The sequence below is a fragment of the Bidens hawaiensis genome, unplaced genomic scaffold, assembly GCF_021521415.1.
Source record: "Bidens hawaiensis isolate Kalapana, Puna unplaced genomic scaffold, B.hawaiensis_p1.1 tig00001576_1, whole genome shotgun sequence".
Lineage (NCBI taxonomy): Eukaryota > Viridiplantae > Streptophyta > Magnoliopsida > Asterales > Asteraceae > Bidens > Bidens hawaiensis.
The window spans coordinates 536,952-554,680 of record NW_027491089.1 but is presented as its reverse complement, the minus strand read 5'-3'; the positions used below and the strand labels follow the sequence as shown (position 1 = coordinate 554,680).

At 35.2% G+C, this 17,729-nt stretch overlaps 1 protein-coding gene and 1 long non-coding RNA gene across 2 annotated transcripts in view; one reads left to right on the top strand and one right to left on the bottom strand.

The window, feature by feature from the left end:
- Positions 1–17,729, top strand: part of LOC143589088 (uncharacterized) — a 183,052-nt gene that overhangs the window by 53,636 nt on the left and 111,687 nt on the right. The window lies entirely within an intron of this gene.
- Positions 7,248–7,982, bottom strand: LOC143588503 (root allergen protein-like). Its single transcript, XM_077069492.1, has 2 exons — positions 7,753–7,982; positions 7,248–7,627 (listed from the first exon to the last, which is right to left on the bottom strand). The coding sequence occupies exons 1-2, from the start codon at positions 7,931–7,933 to the stop codon at positions 7,341–7,343; spliced, it is 468 nt and encodes a 155-aa protein (XP_076925607.1). The 5' UTR covers positions 7,934–7,982; the 3' UTR covers positions 7,248–7,340.

Genomic DNA, 17,729 nt, shown 5'->3' with positions numbered 1-17,729 from the left:
ATCAAATGATAAGGAGGTGTATTCCCGATTCTGAAGTGTGGGAAGTTTTGACTCATGCACATGCATCGGCGTGTGGAGGTCATTTTAGTGGTCAAAAGACGGGTTACCGGGTGCTAATGTGGGTTTTATTGGCCCACCATTTCTAAAGATTCAAGTGAGTATGCTCGACATTGTTTGAATTGTCAAAAGTTGGGTAGTCTCTCGAAAAGGGATGAGATGCCATTGCAACCGATTTTGGTGTTAGAGATTTTCGATGTATGGGGAATTGACTTTATGGCCCGTTTCCAAACTCGAATGGATTTTTATATATCTTGGTTGTGGTTGATTATGTGTCCAAGTGGGTAGAAGCAATAGCAACAAGAACTAATGATCATTCGGTAGTTTGCAAATTTTTCCAATCAAACATCTTTGCTCGGTTTGGTATCCCGCGGGTTATTATTAGTGATGGTGGGTCACATTTCAAGAATTTCAACTTTGGGAAGCTTTTTAAAAGGTACAATGTGAATCACCGAATTGCTACTCCTTATCATCCACAAACAAGTGGACAAGTTGAAGTGTCCAATCGCCAAATCAAAGAAATCTTGATGAAGACGGTGCGGGTCGATAGGAAGGATTGGTCTTCTAAGTTGAATGATGCATTGTGGGCGTATTGGACCGCCTACAAAACTCCTATTGGCACAACTCCTTATCGGTTAGTTTATGGAAAGGGTGTCATTTAACAATGGAGTTGGCACATAAGGCATTTTGGGCGATCAAGAATGTTAACGCGGATTATAAGGAAGCGGGTGAGTTGAGAAAGTTGAAATTGAATGAGATCGAGGAAATCCGGGATGAAGCGTATGAATGTGCTTTCGCGTACAAAGATAAACTAAAGAAAGTCCATGATGCAAAGTTGAGAAAACGGACTTTTGAAGTGGGTCAAAAGGTGTGGTTGTATAATTCAAGGCTAAAGTTATTTCCGGGTAAGTTAAAAAGCAAGTGGATGGGCCCATATGTCATCACAAAAGTGGGACAGTTTGGTGATGTGGAGATAGAAGATGTTCAAGAGCAAACAAAACAAGTGGTGAACGGTCAAAGACTTAAACCTTACTTGGAAGGAAAGGACATCAATATTCTCGATGTGGACCGAGTGAGTTATTTATTACGCTCACCGGATGAGGAAACGAATTAAAGGGCCAAGGTATGTTGTATATTTTAGTAAGGTTAATTTAGTTTTTATTTAAAAATTGGTTTTAAAAATTACCTTCTTCGCTTTGGAGTTGTCCAAATCAAGTGTGGGGAATTCCGTGTGATTTTTACCGTGTTGAGGACAACTCGGGTTTTTCATGGGGGGTAGGTTAATTTTTAATTTTATTTTTAATTTGGTAAATAAGTTTTAATTATTTTGTTATTTCTTGGTTCCTTATTTAAACCAAGCTTAAAAATTGGTAAATCTTGGGTATTCAAGCCAGATACAAGATTATAGTTCATAACCGAGCTAACCCGTAGCCTAAAAACGAGTAAGGGTACGTTCTTTATCCTTAAAGGTTATGTTTTTGTGAAACGGTTTGGTCCTAAAACTTAAACCTAGGATAGATCGGGTCTAGATACACCATAAAGTTATGAACTTGATGTCAAAATGGACGTAACAAACTAATGGATAATTACGGTTCATAAAGAAAACCCTAGATCTAGCTTAAAGAACGTTTTTATGATCAAATGTTCGAGCTTTACGTATAAACGAGTTAAGTCTTGGCCGAAAATGGAAACGGGAACATTTATGGGTTAATACCGAGCCATAATAGGATGTTAAAGTCATAAAATGTAACGATAATGGTGATAAAAGGGCCAAAACCGTACAGCTCATTCGATTACATTAAACGAGTCGAATACATTCAGCCCGTTCGAATACATTAATGTAGTCGATTACATCGTTAAGGTCGAATACAAGATGAGACTGGATTACATCGCATGTGATCGATTACAAGCAACATCCGAATACACTAAACAAACCGAATACAATTGGAGGAATGTAATGCATACACACAATTCGAATACAAGTCTAACTCGATTACAATACCCTATTCGATTACTTTTACACGATTCGAATACATTGGGGTATTCTATGGAAATGGAAAAATTTGAATACAATGAAGCATTCGCATACATTTAATAACTCGCATACAACATAGATGTTCGATTACATGCAGACCAATCGAATACAATCTTGAACTTGAATCCATATATATATATATATATATATATATATATATATATATATATATATATTGCATACATATAAGACTCGATTACAACATGGGTTCGGTTACATGTAAGTACTCGATTACAATGCATATGGTCAATTACAATGGGACTCGAATGCCCAGAACTTAAACGATTTCATATGCATACCCTCGCATACAATAGTAGACTCGATTACTTTGGTTTACCCACATACATTTTGTATGACTCGAATACAATGTACATAATGGAGTACATTGATGTTTTGCATACAATCTATATACACTTGGATACAGTACAATATATATATATGTATGCATGTAAATACTGAAAGAAAGATTAACCAAAGATAGGGTTTAGGAGTACAAAAGAAAGAAAGAAAGAATGAAAGGAAAACATTGTATGCAAACACAAAGTATTTAAATACATTAGTGTTTAAGGGTAAAATATTTTAAGTAAAATGTCACACCCTCAAAATCCACTAACGGAGTTTTACCATCAGAGGGTGTGAACTAACAGGATCGGAATCATTAGTTACAATCAAACACCATATAAAAAGTTTTCAAACTAATAAGACATCAAGTCTTAAATGAAATGCGGAAGCGTAAATTGTAAACCAAACAGTTGCGCCACACAAGGCGACTTAAAACCCAAGTTATCAAGACAAAATTAAAAGCAATTTTTAAAACAATGGTGTTTAGCGAATGCATGTCCTAAACTGCGCGCCCGCCTCGGCTACCTGAGAATAACATACTAAAAGTGTCAACACAGGGTTGGTGAGTTCACAAGTTTATATAAATAAAGCGTTTGAGTTTGCGTTTACGTTTTGCGTTACCAGATAGTGTTAAGTCAATTATATATCAATAGGTAGCTAACCTATCAAGCATGTATTACTAAGTGTTCAACACCGAAACTGACTGTTTATCAATTGCCTTGCCACCATGTCCACCACGACCATGGTAATGTGTTAGCCAAGATTACACCCACTCGACCTACAGTCGAGTTTAGAGTTGGGCGAGGTTTGTCAAACCCAGTAGTACTACTCAACAGTGACTCGCTATTATCCAAATATTAACCGGTTCGATGTTATGAAGGACTTTGGTTGGTTTGTTTGCCACTTAGCCTTACAAGTGATATATAAAAACTAACAAAATCTACAGCATTGGAGTATGTTATCTCCCCCAAATAAAAGCGTTTAAAAAGAGTAAAAAGGGGACGTGAAACTCACTGTTTGCAAAGAAAATCAAAAAGAATCCGAGAGAGGTGTGCGTCACAGAAAATCCTCACTAGTGCTCTAACAACAAAAATGATATTTTCTAAGTATTTAAACTACAAGTGAGTCCCTAGACTCGGCACATACAACTTATGCATGAGATGCGTTTCGTGTTCCATTTGTGAAATAAGTGCGACTCGACAAACACGTTGGTGAAGCGTTACATGTGTGAAAAACTACTTAAGTGTCAAGTATTAACATTGTACATTACTAGCAATTATCCCCCACAAGGGCAATTTGGTCAAAACATAGCAAACATCGATCAGTTATGCACTTTTCATGACAATTCAAGTAATACAGCAGCTAAATTGTCAAGACATATTTTCACTCGACAAGATTACTCTTATTAATAAATCCTAACATGTCAAATAAATCACCCAAAAATCATCACAGAAGTACACGTGGGTTAGGTTTTTAAAAATATTTTTATTATATTTTTATCATATATGGTTTTATCACAATGATCAAAACATCACAGCAAACACACAACAATCATTATCATGCGTAACAGAATGTTATTTGTTATTCCTGTTAAATGACAAGTCCAATTAATGCAAGACCAATTGGGTTAGATTCCTAACTCAAAATATTAACTTTCAGAAGTGGAACCAACCCATTTGGTCTTGTCGTTTATGAAATATCTTAGTCGCAAAATAGCTTACCAGCAGGCTTCCCGAATCAGCCTTGCACAACAGTTTTGTAAAATAATAATAACTAACTTTTATACGTCCAAAAATTACAAACTCAGACTTTTCAGAAACTAGACTCGACCTAGTATATTATAGAATCAACAATCACATCGAAACATGTAATTAACATCAAGTTACAGCCATCCAAACACGAATTCAATAATCTGTCCAGCATCAGTTTTCATCAAAACTCAACAAACTATCATCCTATGAACAATTAACCATGCAAGCAACCCTCTAGACTCATAATCTATCAACAATCAATAGTTTTAACATCTAGGGTTTATATTTATTATGCTTAATCATGCAATTAACTCAATGAAATAAACTAGAGAGGATGTTATTTACCTAGCTAGCACTTTAATTCTTCAAACAAGCTTGAAAGGAGATTGTATGTGTGTGTGTGGGTGTTCACGGCTGCCAAGAGGAAGAGAGGGAGGGAGGACGATCGTATACAGGGGGTAGGGGGTTAGGATTTGTGTAATAAGTTGATTATATTATTAATTTGTTACACATAGCCCCCTTAACTTCTAGTAAATCAATTTCTAGTATAAAACAATAGACTTTTCCTTCTTAAATTTTTGTGTTCTATATATAAATATCAAGTAACACATAGATTAACACATAATTATCAAATACTTATTGTTTTGATATTTGTCGTTTTTTTCACCAACGGTTTGAGTCGACTCGTGTGTGTTTCGGTGAAATTCTGAAAGACTACTTGTGTAGTGATTGTCATGCGTCATCTAAACCCTAGTTTAAATGTAATGAGATATGCGTTACAGTTCGTGTGATCTTAAGTTTGAATTAACGGAGTTCCGATTAACGGAGTTAACCTGAAATTGACGAGTGTCACATAAAATGAATTCTAAAACAAGACCATTAGAATAGATCAGACTTAACCATTATGGCTGAAACTTGAATAACGTGAATAGGACATATATTGATACATTTAATTAATGTACAGTCAGCCAAGCTCAGTTAAGGAAGGGAATAACGATTAACGGAGAACGTAACACGATCCAGGTGAGTTTCTAGCCCCATTCCTTGTTATGTTTACGGGGCTGCGTGCATACTCAATGTGATTAGCTAATACACTTACCTTAAGTGGTAAGTGTATGCTATATTTGATTTATGTGAAAGATATGAATGATTGCTTGTCGGTACATGAACGATCTTCGGATATTGCATGTACTGCCAGGTTATAATTAAAGATATGAATGTAATATATAATGTATGGATGATATATGTATATTATGAATGAGTTTAAAGGGATGGATAGGTACAGAAGAAAGGGACCGAGCCCTAATAATACTCGAGGCAGAAAGGGACCGAGCCCTAATAATACTCGAGGCAGAAATGGACCAGACCCTAAGAATATCCTAGGAAGAAAAGTGACCGATCCCTAATAATACTCGAGGCAGTAGAGCGTAATTCTCTTTAAAACGTAAGAGTTTATAAAGTATGAATAGATGTAAAGAATGTAAAGAAAAAATAAAAGAAAGAATGCAATAGAGAAAGAAGGTATATACTCATGTATGTACGAAAGAAAGATAAGCAGGTTAAATATATAATAAGTATCTACGGATGCGTATGTATAAGTATGTGAAAGTATTGTATGTTACTTGATTAACTAGAACTCACTCAGCATAGCTGACTTTTAGTATGTACGTAGGTGAGTAGATTGAGGCAGTTCGCTTGACGTGGGCACATGGCATGGGAAGGAAGACACTGGCATCTCAAGGAAGATTGTTATGTTTTATGCTTAATGTTGCTAAATTTGAAAGACAAGCTGTTGTTTAGGACAAGTTATGAATTATTATGTAATGTTTATGAAAGTTTTATATTCCGCGTAAAACTTTAATTAACTCTGACATTCAGAACTGTGTTTATGAGTAAATCCAACGTCCAAAGTGAGGCACCGGTAACGGGGCCTTACAAGCTCCTTAAAACCCGTCATTATTATATATAATAATTAAGAAGTTTGGCGACGCAATCATGTGATTGGTCGCTAAACTTCTCATTTGCTTTTAGTTTGTTTTATATTTTCAAATGTGTGTCGGTTCGCTACCGGAAAATGCGTGTTTTTTATCGTTGAAACCGTCAAATGATTCCGGTCAAATTCATGTCGGCTCGTGGTCGCAACCTATGGTTTTTTTCCCGTGAGTTATTTTTATTCCATCGATTCTGGAGTCTAGAAGAATTCGCGTCTCGTCAAGGCTACAACGCGCCAATATTATTGGTTTTCATCATGGTCTTTTTATCTAAATATGTTAATTTGTTGTATTTTGAGTGTGGACGAATTAACTTATTAATTTAATTTTCGGAGTCGTAACCCGATACCAACCGAACCTGTGTCGGTTCACCACCACAACAGACAGGTTTCTATGTACGATTTAATCTCGGCAACGTCGATTTCGACTGAATTCGCGTTACTTCGCAAAGCATTGTGTGGGGTTTTTATAATTCTTTTAATCCCTCAATTCCATAATCAAAGAATTCATATCAGTTCGCAACTGCAGCGCGCGTGTTTTATTTTTCGCCACATTTTAAAAAAAATTAAATACGTTCAATTGTGGTATATTTAAGAGTGGATGAATTTATGGTTTGCTTTATTTTTTGGGTCGTAACCAGATACCAATCGAAGTGTCATTGGATCGTAACTGCAATGTGTGTTTTGTTATGTATATTTGTTGTATTTTTGCGTTAACAGAGTTTTTTTTTTGGGTGGGGGGGTAATTACTGGTTTCGTAACCTGGCACCGAACAATTTCATCTCGACTCGCAGACGCACTGCATGATTTGACAAGTTGTACGAATACGACTATCAATAACATTAACATGCGCCGGGAATCTTCCTAGTTGTTAACAAATGATGAGTATAGCAAAAAATTCTTATTAATAGAGCACCAATCCGAAAATAAATAAGATTTAATCGCATTCAACATATAAAAAGTAAAATTGAAGAAAATATATGTTGATCAAGAAAATAATTACGTCATAAACTCAGAACAGATTATTTTAAAATCACTCAATCATCAATTTCCTCACATCAAACCAAACATGGTACAACAATCATACAACTTGAACCGTGTCCATTATTTCAAACCACATTGAAAAGTGAAAAGCGAAATACGTAGGTTGAGATCTTTAATAAGTTTAAGCATGAGCAGCGGCGTAAGCCTCGATTGCCTTGTAAGTCTCCTCGTGTGTTTCTTTCTCTTTCTTAAGAATCTCCTCTGACAGTTTCTCATCACCTTTGTAATTATAAGTAACAGTTTGTGTAAACACACTTCCTCCGTCTGAAGAAGGCACAACCTTAACAGTATAGCTAATTGAGTTTAATATGCCCATCAAGATGTCACCCTCAACGAACGAGTAGCTAAAGCTATGATTGCTTACATCTAACGCATCAACCTTATATTTTCCGGTTGTGAACGGTACGGCTGTAGTGGATAAAAAGTAAGAAGAACTGTTAGTTTCAAAATATATTAACTTTTAATTAAGTATAATTCATGAGAAAAAAATATAAATAAATTATTATTGAATTTGTATGAGTGTGATTTCTTACCATCACCAAATGTGAAGATCTTTACTGTTCCAACATCTCCGTTTCCTTCAACTGTCTCGATCGATTTGAAAACTTCAGGCTTAACTTTAGGTGCGATGTTATCAAAATCACTCAAAGTTTTAAAAATTTTGTCGGCAGGAAACTTAGAAGGGATCTCAACCTGGACAATAGCAGAAGACATGATCAGTTAATTTCAAAGAAAAATTGTGAGGGGAAAATAGATGATGTTGTTGTTGCAATGAAATGTGCATAATCTTTATGGTATTTATAGGCTAATATGATGATGAACTAAGCCCATCAACTTTGACCTAACTACTCTGGTGCGTATAATGCGCTAAAATTGGCTACATTAACAATTACTTTCTTGATTATAATAGTTAAAAACATTTGTAGGCTATCAAGTTTCTACACATCATGCTACTAAAATAATGCTTTTGTAATATTTTAATTAATCTCTCCTACTAAAAAACTCATTTATTTTTTTTTTCAAAATATTCGTTTTCAACGGCCATCAACCTTGACCAATTCAAATTCTACATATAAATTAGGATGGATATTTCATATTTTTATAGTTTTTTTTGTTTTTTTGTTCTGTAGTTGTTCATCGGGCCAATCCGATCGGGTTTCAGGTTATCGGGTCGGGCTAGTCGAGTTTTCTTTAAAAATATTTAACCCGCAACCCAACCCTATTAAGGTTCGGGTTAGTCGGGTTCGGGTTAGTCGGGATTCGGATTAGTCGGGTCGGGTAGGTCGGGCTAATTGGGTTAAAATTGTTACTTTATAATTTTAAGTTGTTTTTTGTGTTTGTAACTTGTAGGTTGCAAAATTTCTAATTCCACTTAATTTTCAATATTTTTTACAAGTAATTATATTATAATTATATATATAGGCCAGTAAATGAAGCGAACGAATATGAACAAAGGTATGTCCGTGTTTTATCATTTAACTTTTAACCAACACGAACACTTAATCGAACATATATTTGTGTTCATGTCCGTTAGTTAAAAACTAAACATGTTCGTGTTCGTTTATGTTCGTTCATTTAAAATCTAAATGAATAGTTCACGGACATAATTAAACAAAGATAAATGAACATAAAGGAACATATATGTACATACATTAACCAACACAAGCATATATAAATGAACATAAATGAACGCATTTAAATAAACACAAAGAAATATAAAACATATTAAGGTGATATATTTCTAAATGCAAATAATATTTAATAATTTTCTATTAATATGTAAACGAACATGAACGGACGTAAAGAAACTAAAATGAACGACCATAAAAAAACGTTCACGAATATAGATGAACGAGTGAAGCATGTGTTCATGTTCGTTCGTTTTTAAATGAACACAACGTAAAAGAACTTTCCGCCGAACGGTTCATGAACAAACAGAATAATTAACTTATCTATAAAGCTTACATTATTGCCTTTATAGCGCTATTTCACATTTTAATCATTGCATTTCAAGTTAAGTATCACAACTAATCGGGTTATTCGGGGTTAACCCGAAACCCGACTTTTTTTCCAAAATGAACCCGAAACCCGACCCTATTAACAATTCGGGTTATTCGGGTTAACCCGATTAATAGTTTTTGGCCTTATTAACCCGACCCAAATTTGCTTATTTGGATTCGTGTCAGGTAGGGTTAATCGGATTCGGGTATTTTGAACACCCCTAAGTGTCGTGTATTGACAAAGTCGGTGGACTCGAACATTTTTTAGCAGAATTAATATTCATTTCTCGTAATTATATACACATTTAAAAAGTGATGTTAAAATATATATGTTTTTTTAAAAATAGATTAATAGAGTTAGTCAGATGAGACTGAACTTGGTAGAATTTTGAACATGCCACGGCCTACAGACAACAAAAACAATTAACCTTTATATATACTAAAGTAGTTACAAATGTTGTCCACATTAAAAAAGAAAAACAAACTTAAATCTAATTTATATCAAAACTAGGATTAATATATACAATGTGTGTATTCCGCTCAAAAGTTTTCTTTTAGTTCAAACTGATCAATATGTACAATAAGAACAAATCATTGCTGAGATTCGCACGAGAACATCTCTTGGTGGGTCTAATGGGTTCAAGTGACGAGTCAAAAATGGGTTCAGTTCAAAATGATTTCTAATCAAAATAAGTTATGTTAAATACTGGCAGTTTATAAAATATTTATCAATTTGGTTCACCCGCTATAACTTTTTTATCATAACTGGTGGTGTGGTTGTGGCTGTGATGGTGGAGATTCCTACAAGGTGGACTCGAGTGGCTATGATGTTGTTCGTGGTGACGGAGGCAAAGTCCTAGGTGACGACTGGTGATTGGGTGTGTATAGCTAAATACATTTGATTACTAGTTTAAAGAATCACGGGCATTTCTACAAATTTGTTGTATTTAATTTGTTAATCAATTGTCTGTGATTTACTATACATGATAGAGGGACCGATAATGACATAAAGCTTTATATGACATATACATATTGCGTGAGGACCAAAGGACATGTACCGATACTTAAAATCTAATAAAAATAGTATGCTAATGTTAGGCGGCAATGTGGAAGCAACAACACGAATACAAATAAACTATGCACACACGATTATCAAGCAGTAAACATAAAATAATAAACGGTAAACAGTTAGGTCCTAATGGGGGACCTAAATCCACAGCATGCAACTAGATTATGTTATCATATGCGTGTGCAAAGATTACATTTACATAGTAGGGTTATTTATAAGTTATAGATTATGGTTAATTACTTAGTGACATAAACATGGGCTCAAGCCCAAACCTTCACAAACCCAACAACTAATAGAATAAATTATGTTTTTTATGCTTGGAAACCGAGTGCTAGCGGGTGTGTTTGTGATAGTAGATGTGTTTGTGGAGGCGGTGCCAATGGTGACGGAGTAGCGGTTGTGGTGCCGGGTTTATGTCACACCCCGCCACATACCAACCAATAAACGAGTAAGTAACCAGGTTGACTTTGAGCACTAGTTTTGACTTTTGAGCAACAACTAAAGAAGTGACCTTGAAAATCGGATGTGCTTTTAGTAATGTATTGGCTACAAAATTGGCACTTAGTTGTAATGACTATAGAATTTTACACTTAAATGAGATTAACGCGTATTTATTGTGTTTTTTATATCTTCACGAGTGAAATTAAAAAATATATATATTTAAACACACACAGTGTCCGCTCCAACTGAAATGGAGGCTTAAGTCATAGGCTAATAATTTGTACATTTGCGAACGTCTTTACAATCAAGGCGATTTCGAACAAGCTACATCCAGACTTTTTTAAGCGAGCATCAAGCTATTTGAACAGCTAAGATTAATATAAAGCTTAATAGAATGCAGAATTTATCCATTGTCATGGTTTCACAAATTACTCGAGGAGTAGATAAAAAAGAACATCATATTTTAAACGAGTCGATCAAGATGAGCGAATACACCAAAACATGGGAATAATGAAAAATAAACTAGTTCAATGGTCACCAAATTAGTTATCAGCATGAGAACCTTGGAGTTGGGCACCTAGGTTAACAACTGTGGGAGTTCTGTTAATTAAAATAGATTACTGAATCGAAAATCGGACAAGTGCAGTTTAATGATTCAACTGAATCATAAGAATTGGACGTTTAAACTTGCGCGGTGTGGTTCAGTGCGGTTTTGGGCTAAAAAAAGCGAACAAAGTTTCGGCCTTTTGTTTTTCAAAACCATTAGGCTTCGACTTTTTCGGTTCTCATGTTCAATTTAGTTATGAATTCGTTTTTCTTTTCCAGTTCCTAATCAGGCTAGTAATTATTGGGCCAAAGAAATTTGACCCATGATATTTTGAAATTGAGCATAATATATCGTAATATTTAAAGAACGATGACACAAAGAATAAATGAAGCAGGGAAGGAAAATTTTATTATCTCAGAATGAAAAGTTACAAATACAAGAAGCAACATGTATAGACAGGCATGCACGGGCGTATATGTCATACGACGTGTAAGTTTCATGTAGCAACTCGGGTTTCTCGTTTAATTTATTAATTTCTAATACCCGACCCGTTTTAAAATTTATATATATGTATATTCTTGGATCCTCATCTATTATTATTAAAACAACGAATTTTGTTATCGCATTTATTTGTTTTATATTTATTGAACGTCACTTGTATTTTGTTGTTTTAACCGCACATTTAAAAGTTGTATCTAATTACAGTTTAGGCGTGATAACATTATTTTTAAATGTTTAAAAGTTGTATCTAATCACCGAAATCACCAACTTTCCAAATTTTAAAAACGCGTTATTAGTCCTATAAATTATATTTAATTGACTAGTTGAGCACACCCTTCTCGCCGATTCCTTTCCTTAATGAAAATAAACGACCACCGTTCGAGATATTCCGGCTACTCCCGCCATCGCCATCGGTATTCCGGTGAGGCTTCATAACATCTTACCAACACCATTTGAGGTAATTGTTATACCATTTTGCTTGTAATCGTTGCCCGACTAAAATCCCTGAATTTTAAAATGTGATGCGTGTCTATTGAAAACAAATTTAGAGGCTTAAAGATGTGGTGGTTTAAGTTTAAAATAGAGAAAGGAGATGACCTGTATGTTTTAGTACAAGTTTTCTTTTCTAGTTAAACATCAAGTCCACCATCAGCATATTATTATGCTTGAAAACCATAGTTTCCATCAAGACTTATTTTAACTTATTAATATATGGACTTACAAAAAAAAAAAAAAATAATAATAATAATAATAATAATAATAATAATAATAATAAATAATTTAGCGCCTGAATATTTTTCTCTATGATTGAAATAATTTTACTCTTAGTTTCAAGGATCTCTCATTCGGATATTGCTAATAATCAATCATGGCTAGCTTGTTGAATCGAACCGAACCAAACCAGTTCACTCGTTTAACATACTTTCATCTTGAAATGCATATTTTACCAGGTGAGTAATCACTCCCCTATTTTACTTGTTTTCAAATGTTTTGGAGACACTTGCGTACCATTTATCAAATTATTTATCTTATTATTTCTCAAACGCAAACTGTGATCTTTGTGTTGTGTATCAATTGAATGACTGTTTGTTACTTGCTATTTGCTTACTTGCTTACTTGAATCGCATTCGGAGAGGTCCAACATAATCTCATTATAGTATGATCATACGATCCTCGTAGTGGCCGGAGCCCGATCGCATTGGCAATGGTTTCACCAATACTCATTACTTGCCTAACAATTTCATTGTTTATACTCACATATAACAGTTTTGCTTATTTTTACCCTATTATTTATATCATTATATATTATCATTTTGTTTGTGTCAAAACTGGTGAATCTAGTCACTCAACATGTGTTGTTGACAAATATATATTTTGTACGCATTTGTAGGTTATAGATTGGATTGCTTATCAAACTTAAGCTCACGTAGAGATAACCTTAGGATGCTAAACATAAAGAATAGTTGGTTTTGTATTGTAATTTTCTCTATTTTGTAAGGCCATGTTTCCGGTGCCTCACATTTGGACGTTGGATTTACTCATTCACATAGTTCTAGTCATCAGAGTAATAAAAACATTCGTGGAATATTATAATATTCAAACCATTATATTACATAACCATCATTCCTTGTCTTAACGGGCATTCAGATTAATTAAACATAAAACATTGTCTTTAAAATAACATAACATTTCCTTGAGATGCCAGCTTCTTCAAGTTCATGCCATGTGCTTCCCCTCATGCAAGCTGCCTCATTCTACTCACCTGCGTGCATACTAAAAGTCAGATACGCTGAGTGAGTTCTAGTTAATCATACAACATACAATCTGTTCTCATACTTGCACACGTTCCCGAAGTGGTGTACATTAATCATACTTACTCTTCATATATAACTATCCATCCTATTTAAAGAGTCTTCCACCCTATAACCTCACAGATATTATAAGGGGCTAGTCCCTAACATCACAGATATTATAAAGGGTCTGGTCCCAACATCATAGATATTATTAGGGTCTGGTCCCTACCATCACAGATATTATTAGGGTCTGGTCCCTACCATCAAAGATACTATTAGGGTCTGGTCCCTACCATCACAGATATTATTAGGGTCTGGTCCCTTTGTTTCGTGCAACTGTTCCATACCTGTTCTTATATACTTTCCTCGACAATAGGTGCAATCTCTGAAGAGCGTTCTCGTACCATCAACATATCATACATACATTATGCATACATCATATATACTCATACATACATCTTATCTTACATCATACATATCAATCATATCTCTAACTACCACCTGACAGTACATGCAATATCCGAAGATCGCTCACGCACCGTCAAGCAAACATCATACATAAATCATACAAGGCATACACTTACCACTTAAGGTAAGTGTATTAACTATCACATCGAGTATGCACACAGCCCCGAAAACATAACAAGGAAGTGGGGCTAGAAACTCACCTGGATGCGGTTACGTTCACCGTTTATGGTTATCCCCTTCTTGAGTTGTGCACGGCTAACTGTATAATATTTACATGTATCAAATAACTATTGCTACTCATATCGTATTTCTATCTTCGTATAACCCACAACGAACGGGGGTCCGGGAGCAGCGCCCCTGGCTGGGGTTAAGCTGCCAGGTCAGCTTGGAAAAATTTTATTTTCATTAACTGCCTTAACACATTTTCCTTTAACAATTTAAATCGTTTTCTAAGTTGGGCTTGTTATTTATTTTAAGATATTGGGCTTGAGCATGTGGGCTGAGCTAAGTCAGGCCCAATGGCCCATTACAAGATCTGGGTTCTACTGGGCTCAGGCCCAAACCAAATTGGATGGCCGAGAACCCCCAGCAGAGAACCTTGTTCCTGGCCAAGAACTTGTTCTGACCAAGAACCTGTTCTGGCCGAGAACCTTGGTTTGACCGAGAACCCACCTTGGCCGAAAACCCGTTGCAACCGAAAACCCGCCTTAACCGAAAACTCGGGTTGGCCGAGAACCACATGGTTTGACCAAGGATCTTCACAGTTGGCCGAAAACCCTTAGATTTAGCCGAGAACACCCAGTTCAGCTCATCATTCCATTTTTATGTTTCTACCTTGCTTAATTACTGTTCTAAGGTTCAAATCATGAGATTTTAACCCCTTTTTACCATCATTCATAACTTTTTTCCACCCATTACCATCGCGACTTCAAGATCTAACCCGTTTTAGACCTAAAGCTTAAACCTTTATAGGGTTAAAAACGTTCTAGACTAGATTTAGGGTTTCCTTTATGAACCGTTTCTATCTATGAGTCCATTTCATCCATTTAAATCATCAAGTTTGTATTTTTATGAAACATCTAGACCCGATCTACTCTAGGGTCAAGTTTCATGGCAAAACGTTCATAAAAATGTAACCTTTAATCATAAAGAACATACCTTTTTGATGTTTCTAGGTTACGTTTTACTTGATATACGATTTTGGACTTGTTATCTTGCTTGTATGATTGAAGATCCTAAGTTACGATGCTTGGTTGTGTATTTGAATGGTGGCCGGCGGCTAGGGAGGGGATGTTTGGCTTAAGTGTGTTATAAGGTGAAAAATGGATAAGATGGATGGAAATGGAAAGATTTAGGGTTTAAGAGGTATTTATACTCCCTTAAGCCCATGGACCTAAGGCCCATATTTTCTTTTTAGTCCATGATTAATTCCATTTACTTATCTTTCCCTTTTACCATTTACTATTTATTTATTAACTCAAGTAACTGTTCCATTATAAGAAATAATATGTAAAATATTATTATCATTCGAAATTTTGGGATGTTACATATTTTTGTTTTACTTAAATGTTCGTTGACAATTAATAAATTAATTAGATATTGTCGCTTTACAATTGCATGATAGTACATTGTGAGCTGTGGCAATCAGCTCACGCCCCGATATTTCCGCTGTAGGTTGGGGTGTGACATTTCACGCCATATAACATATACACGTATATGTTCATCGTATAAGTATATACGTTAAAATTCACCCTCAGGTTGGAGGCTGAGAAAACCCCAACTTGCATAACAGCGAGTGAAAATGAGGCCTTAGTGAGCTCTTAGTAATAATGTCAACAAGCTGATCCTTCGTGTTGGTATTCACCAAAGTCACTTGTCCTTGTAACTTTTCGCTAATAAAATGACATTCAATTTCAATTTGTTTAGTTCACTCATATGAAACAAGATTCTTGGCAATATAGATTGCATCATGACTATCACATTTAAGCATGATAGGAGTAATGTTAGGAATATTGAACTCCAAGAGTAGTCGTAGCAGCCAAGCAAGTTCGGCAGTCACCCATCGAAGAGATCGGTACTCTGCTGCAGCCGAGCTCAAAGAAACAATTGGTTGCTTTTTAAATTTCCAAGAAATCGGTGAGCCCCCAAGAGAAATATAAAAACCACTGACCGATTGGCGAGTATTAGGACATGTTGCGCAGTTATAATCACAGCATGCTTGCAGATCAAAAGAAGTATTATTACCATTAAAAATCAATCCTTGAGATAAAGTTCCTTTGACATATGAGAGGGTATGAAGCGTTGAATTCCAATGAGAAATCCTCAGATCTTGCATGAACTGACTTAAAAACTGAACAGCAAAAACAAGATCAAGTCTTGTGTGAGTAAGCTAATTAAACTTACCAACAAGCTTCCTGTACTGTAAAGGGTCATCAAGAACAAGTCCCTCATGAGCTTTAAGTTGTAAATGATGAGGTAGTGGTGAATTTGTAACAGGAAGATTGGAAGTATCAAATTCAGAAAGCATGTCATTAGCAAACTTTCATTGGCACATGATAACACCTTTGGAAGTTCAAAAGAACTTTCATACCAGAAAAAATAGACTTCCCAGATCTTTGATTTTGAAAGATGAGTCCAAGAAAGTCTTGAGATTATTAATCTCTTTCAAATTGTTCTTAGTTACTAATATGTCATCGATGTATAGCACTATATACCATCGAGGATCCCATAATCTTTGAAAACAAAAAATGATCATTCTGAAAACCCACATACCCTCTTGACTTTAATGCAAAAGACAATTTCCTATACCATTGTCTTGAAGCATGTTTTAAACCATATAAAGAATTCTGAAGTTTAAGCACTTAATTATTAGGAAATTACACACCATGTGGAGGCACCTTATAGATATCCTCATCTAAATTCCCATGAAGAAAAGAATTATTTACATCTAGTTGAAATAGAGGCGAGCTTCTTTTTGCAGCGACAACTACAAGGCTTCTAATAGTGGTCTAACAAGAGAGAAAGTTTTATTGTAATCCATCCACTTTTTTGAGTATCTCCTGTCACCACCAATTTTGCCATACAACGTTCAAAAGTCCCAACTGCATTGTGTTTAAATTTAAACACCCACTTGCATTTAATGGCTTTATTTCCAGGAGGAAAAGATCAGTAACAACCCAAGTTTGATTTTTTTCAAGAGCATTAAACTCAGATTTCCTGGCATCTTGCCATTCAGGAATATTAACAACATCCTCATAAGAAGTAGGCTCATGTAAATCAGAGATTGCTCAGGTGAGAGGCTGGCTGGAAGGAAGAAGATGAGAAGAACATAAAATATGAGAAGAGCAAGATTAATTACAGTGTGGGAACAATGATGAGAAGAGTCATAATTGTTGCAAAGATAGTCACTTAAGTATAAGGGTGGAACATATGTTCTTGAAGATCTTCGAATGAGCATTAGAATGAGGAGCAAGGATAGGAATGGAAGATAAAGGAATAAGAGCAGAATCAGGAGAAGATGAAGGATTGGGAGCAGGAGAAGTAGACAAAGGATCATCCAAAAATGATTGATAAGATCAATAGATGGAAAAATGAAGCCATCTTTAGAGTTAGTTACACAGGGAAATACAGCTTCAAAGAAAACAACGTCTCTTGATAGGATAACCTTGTTAATGTCAAGATCATATAATCT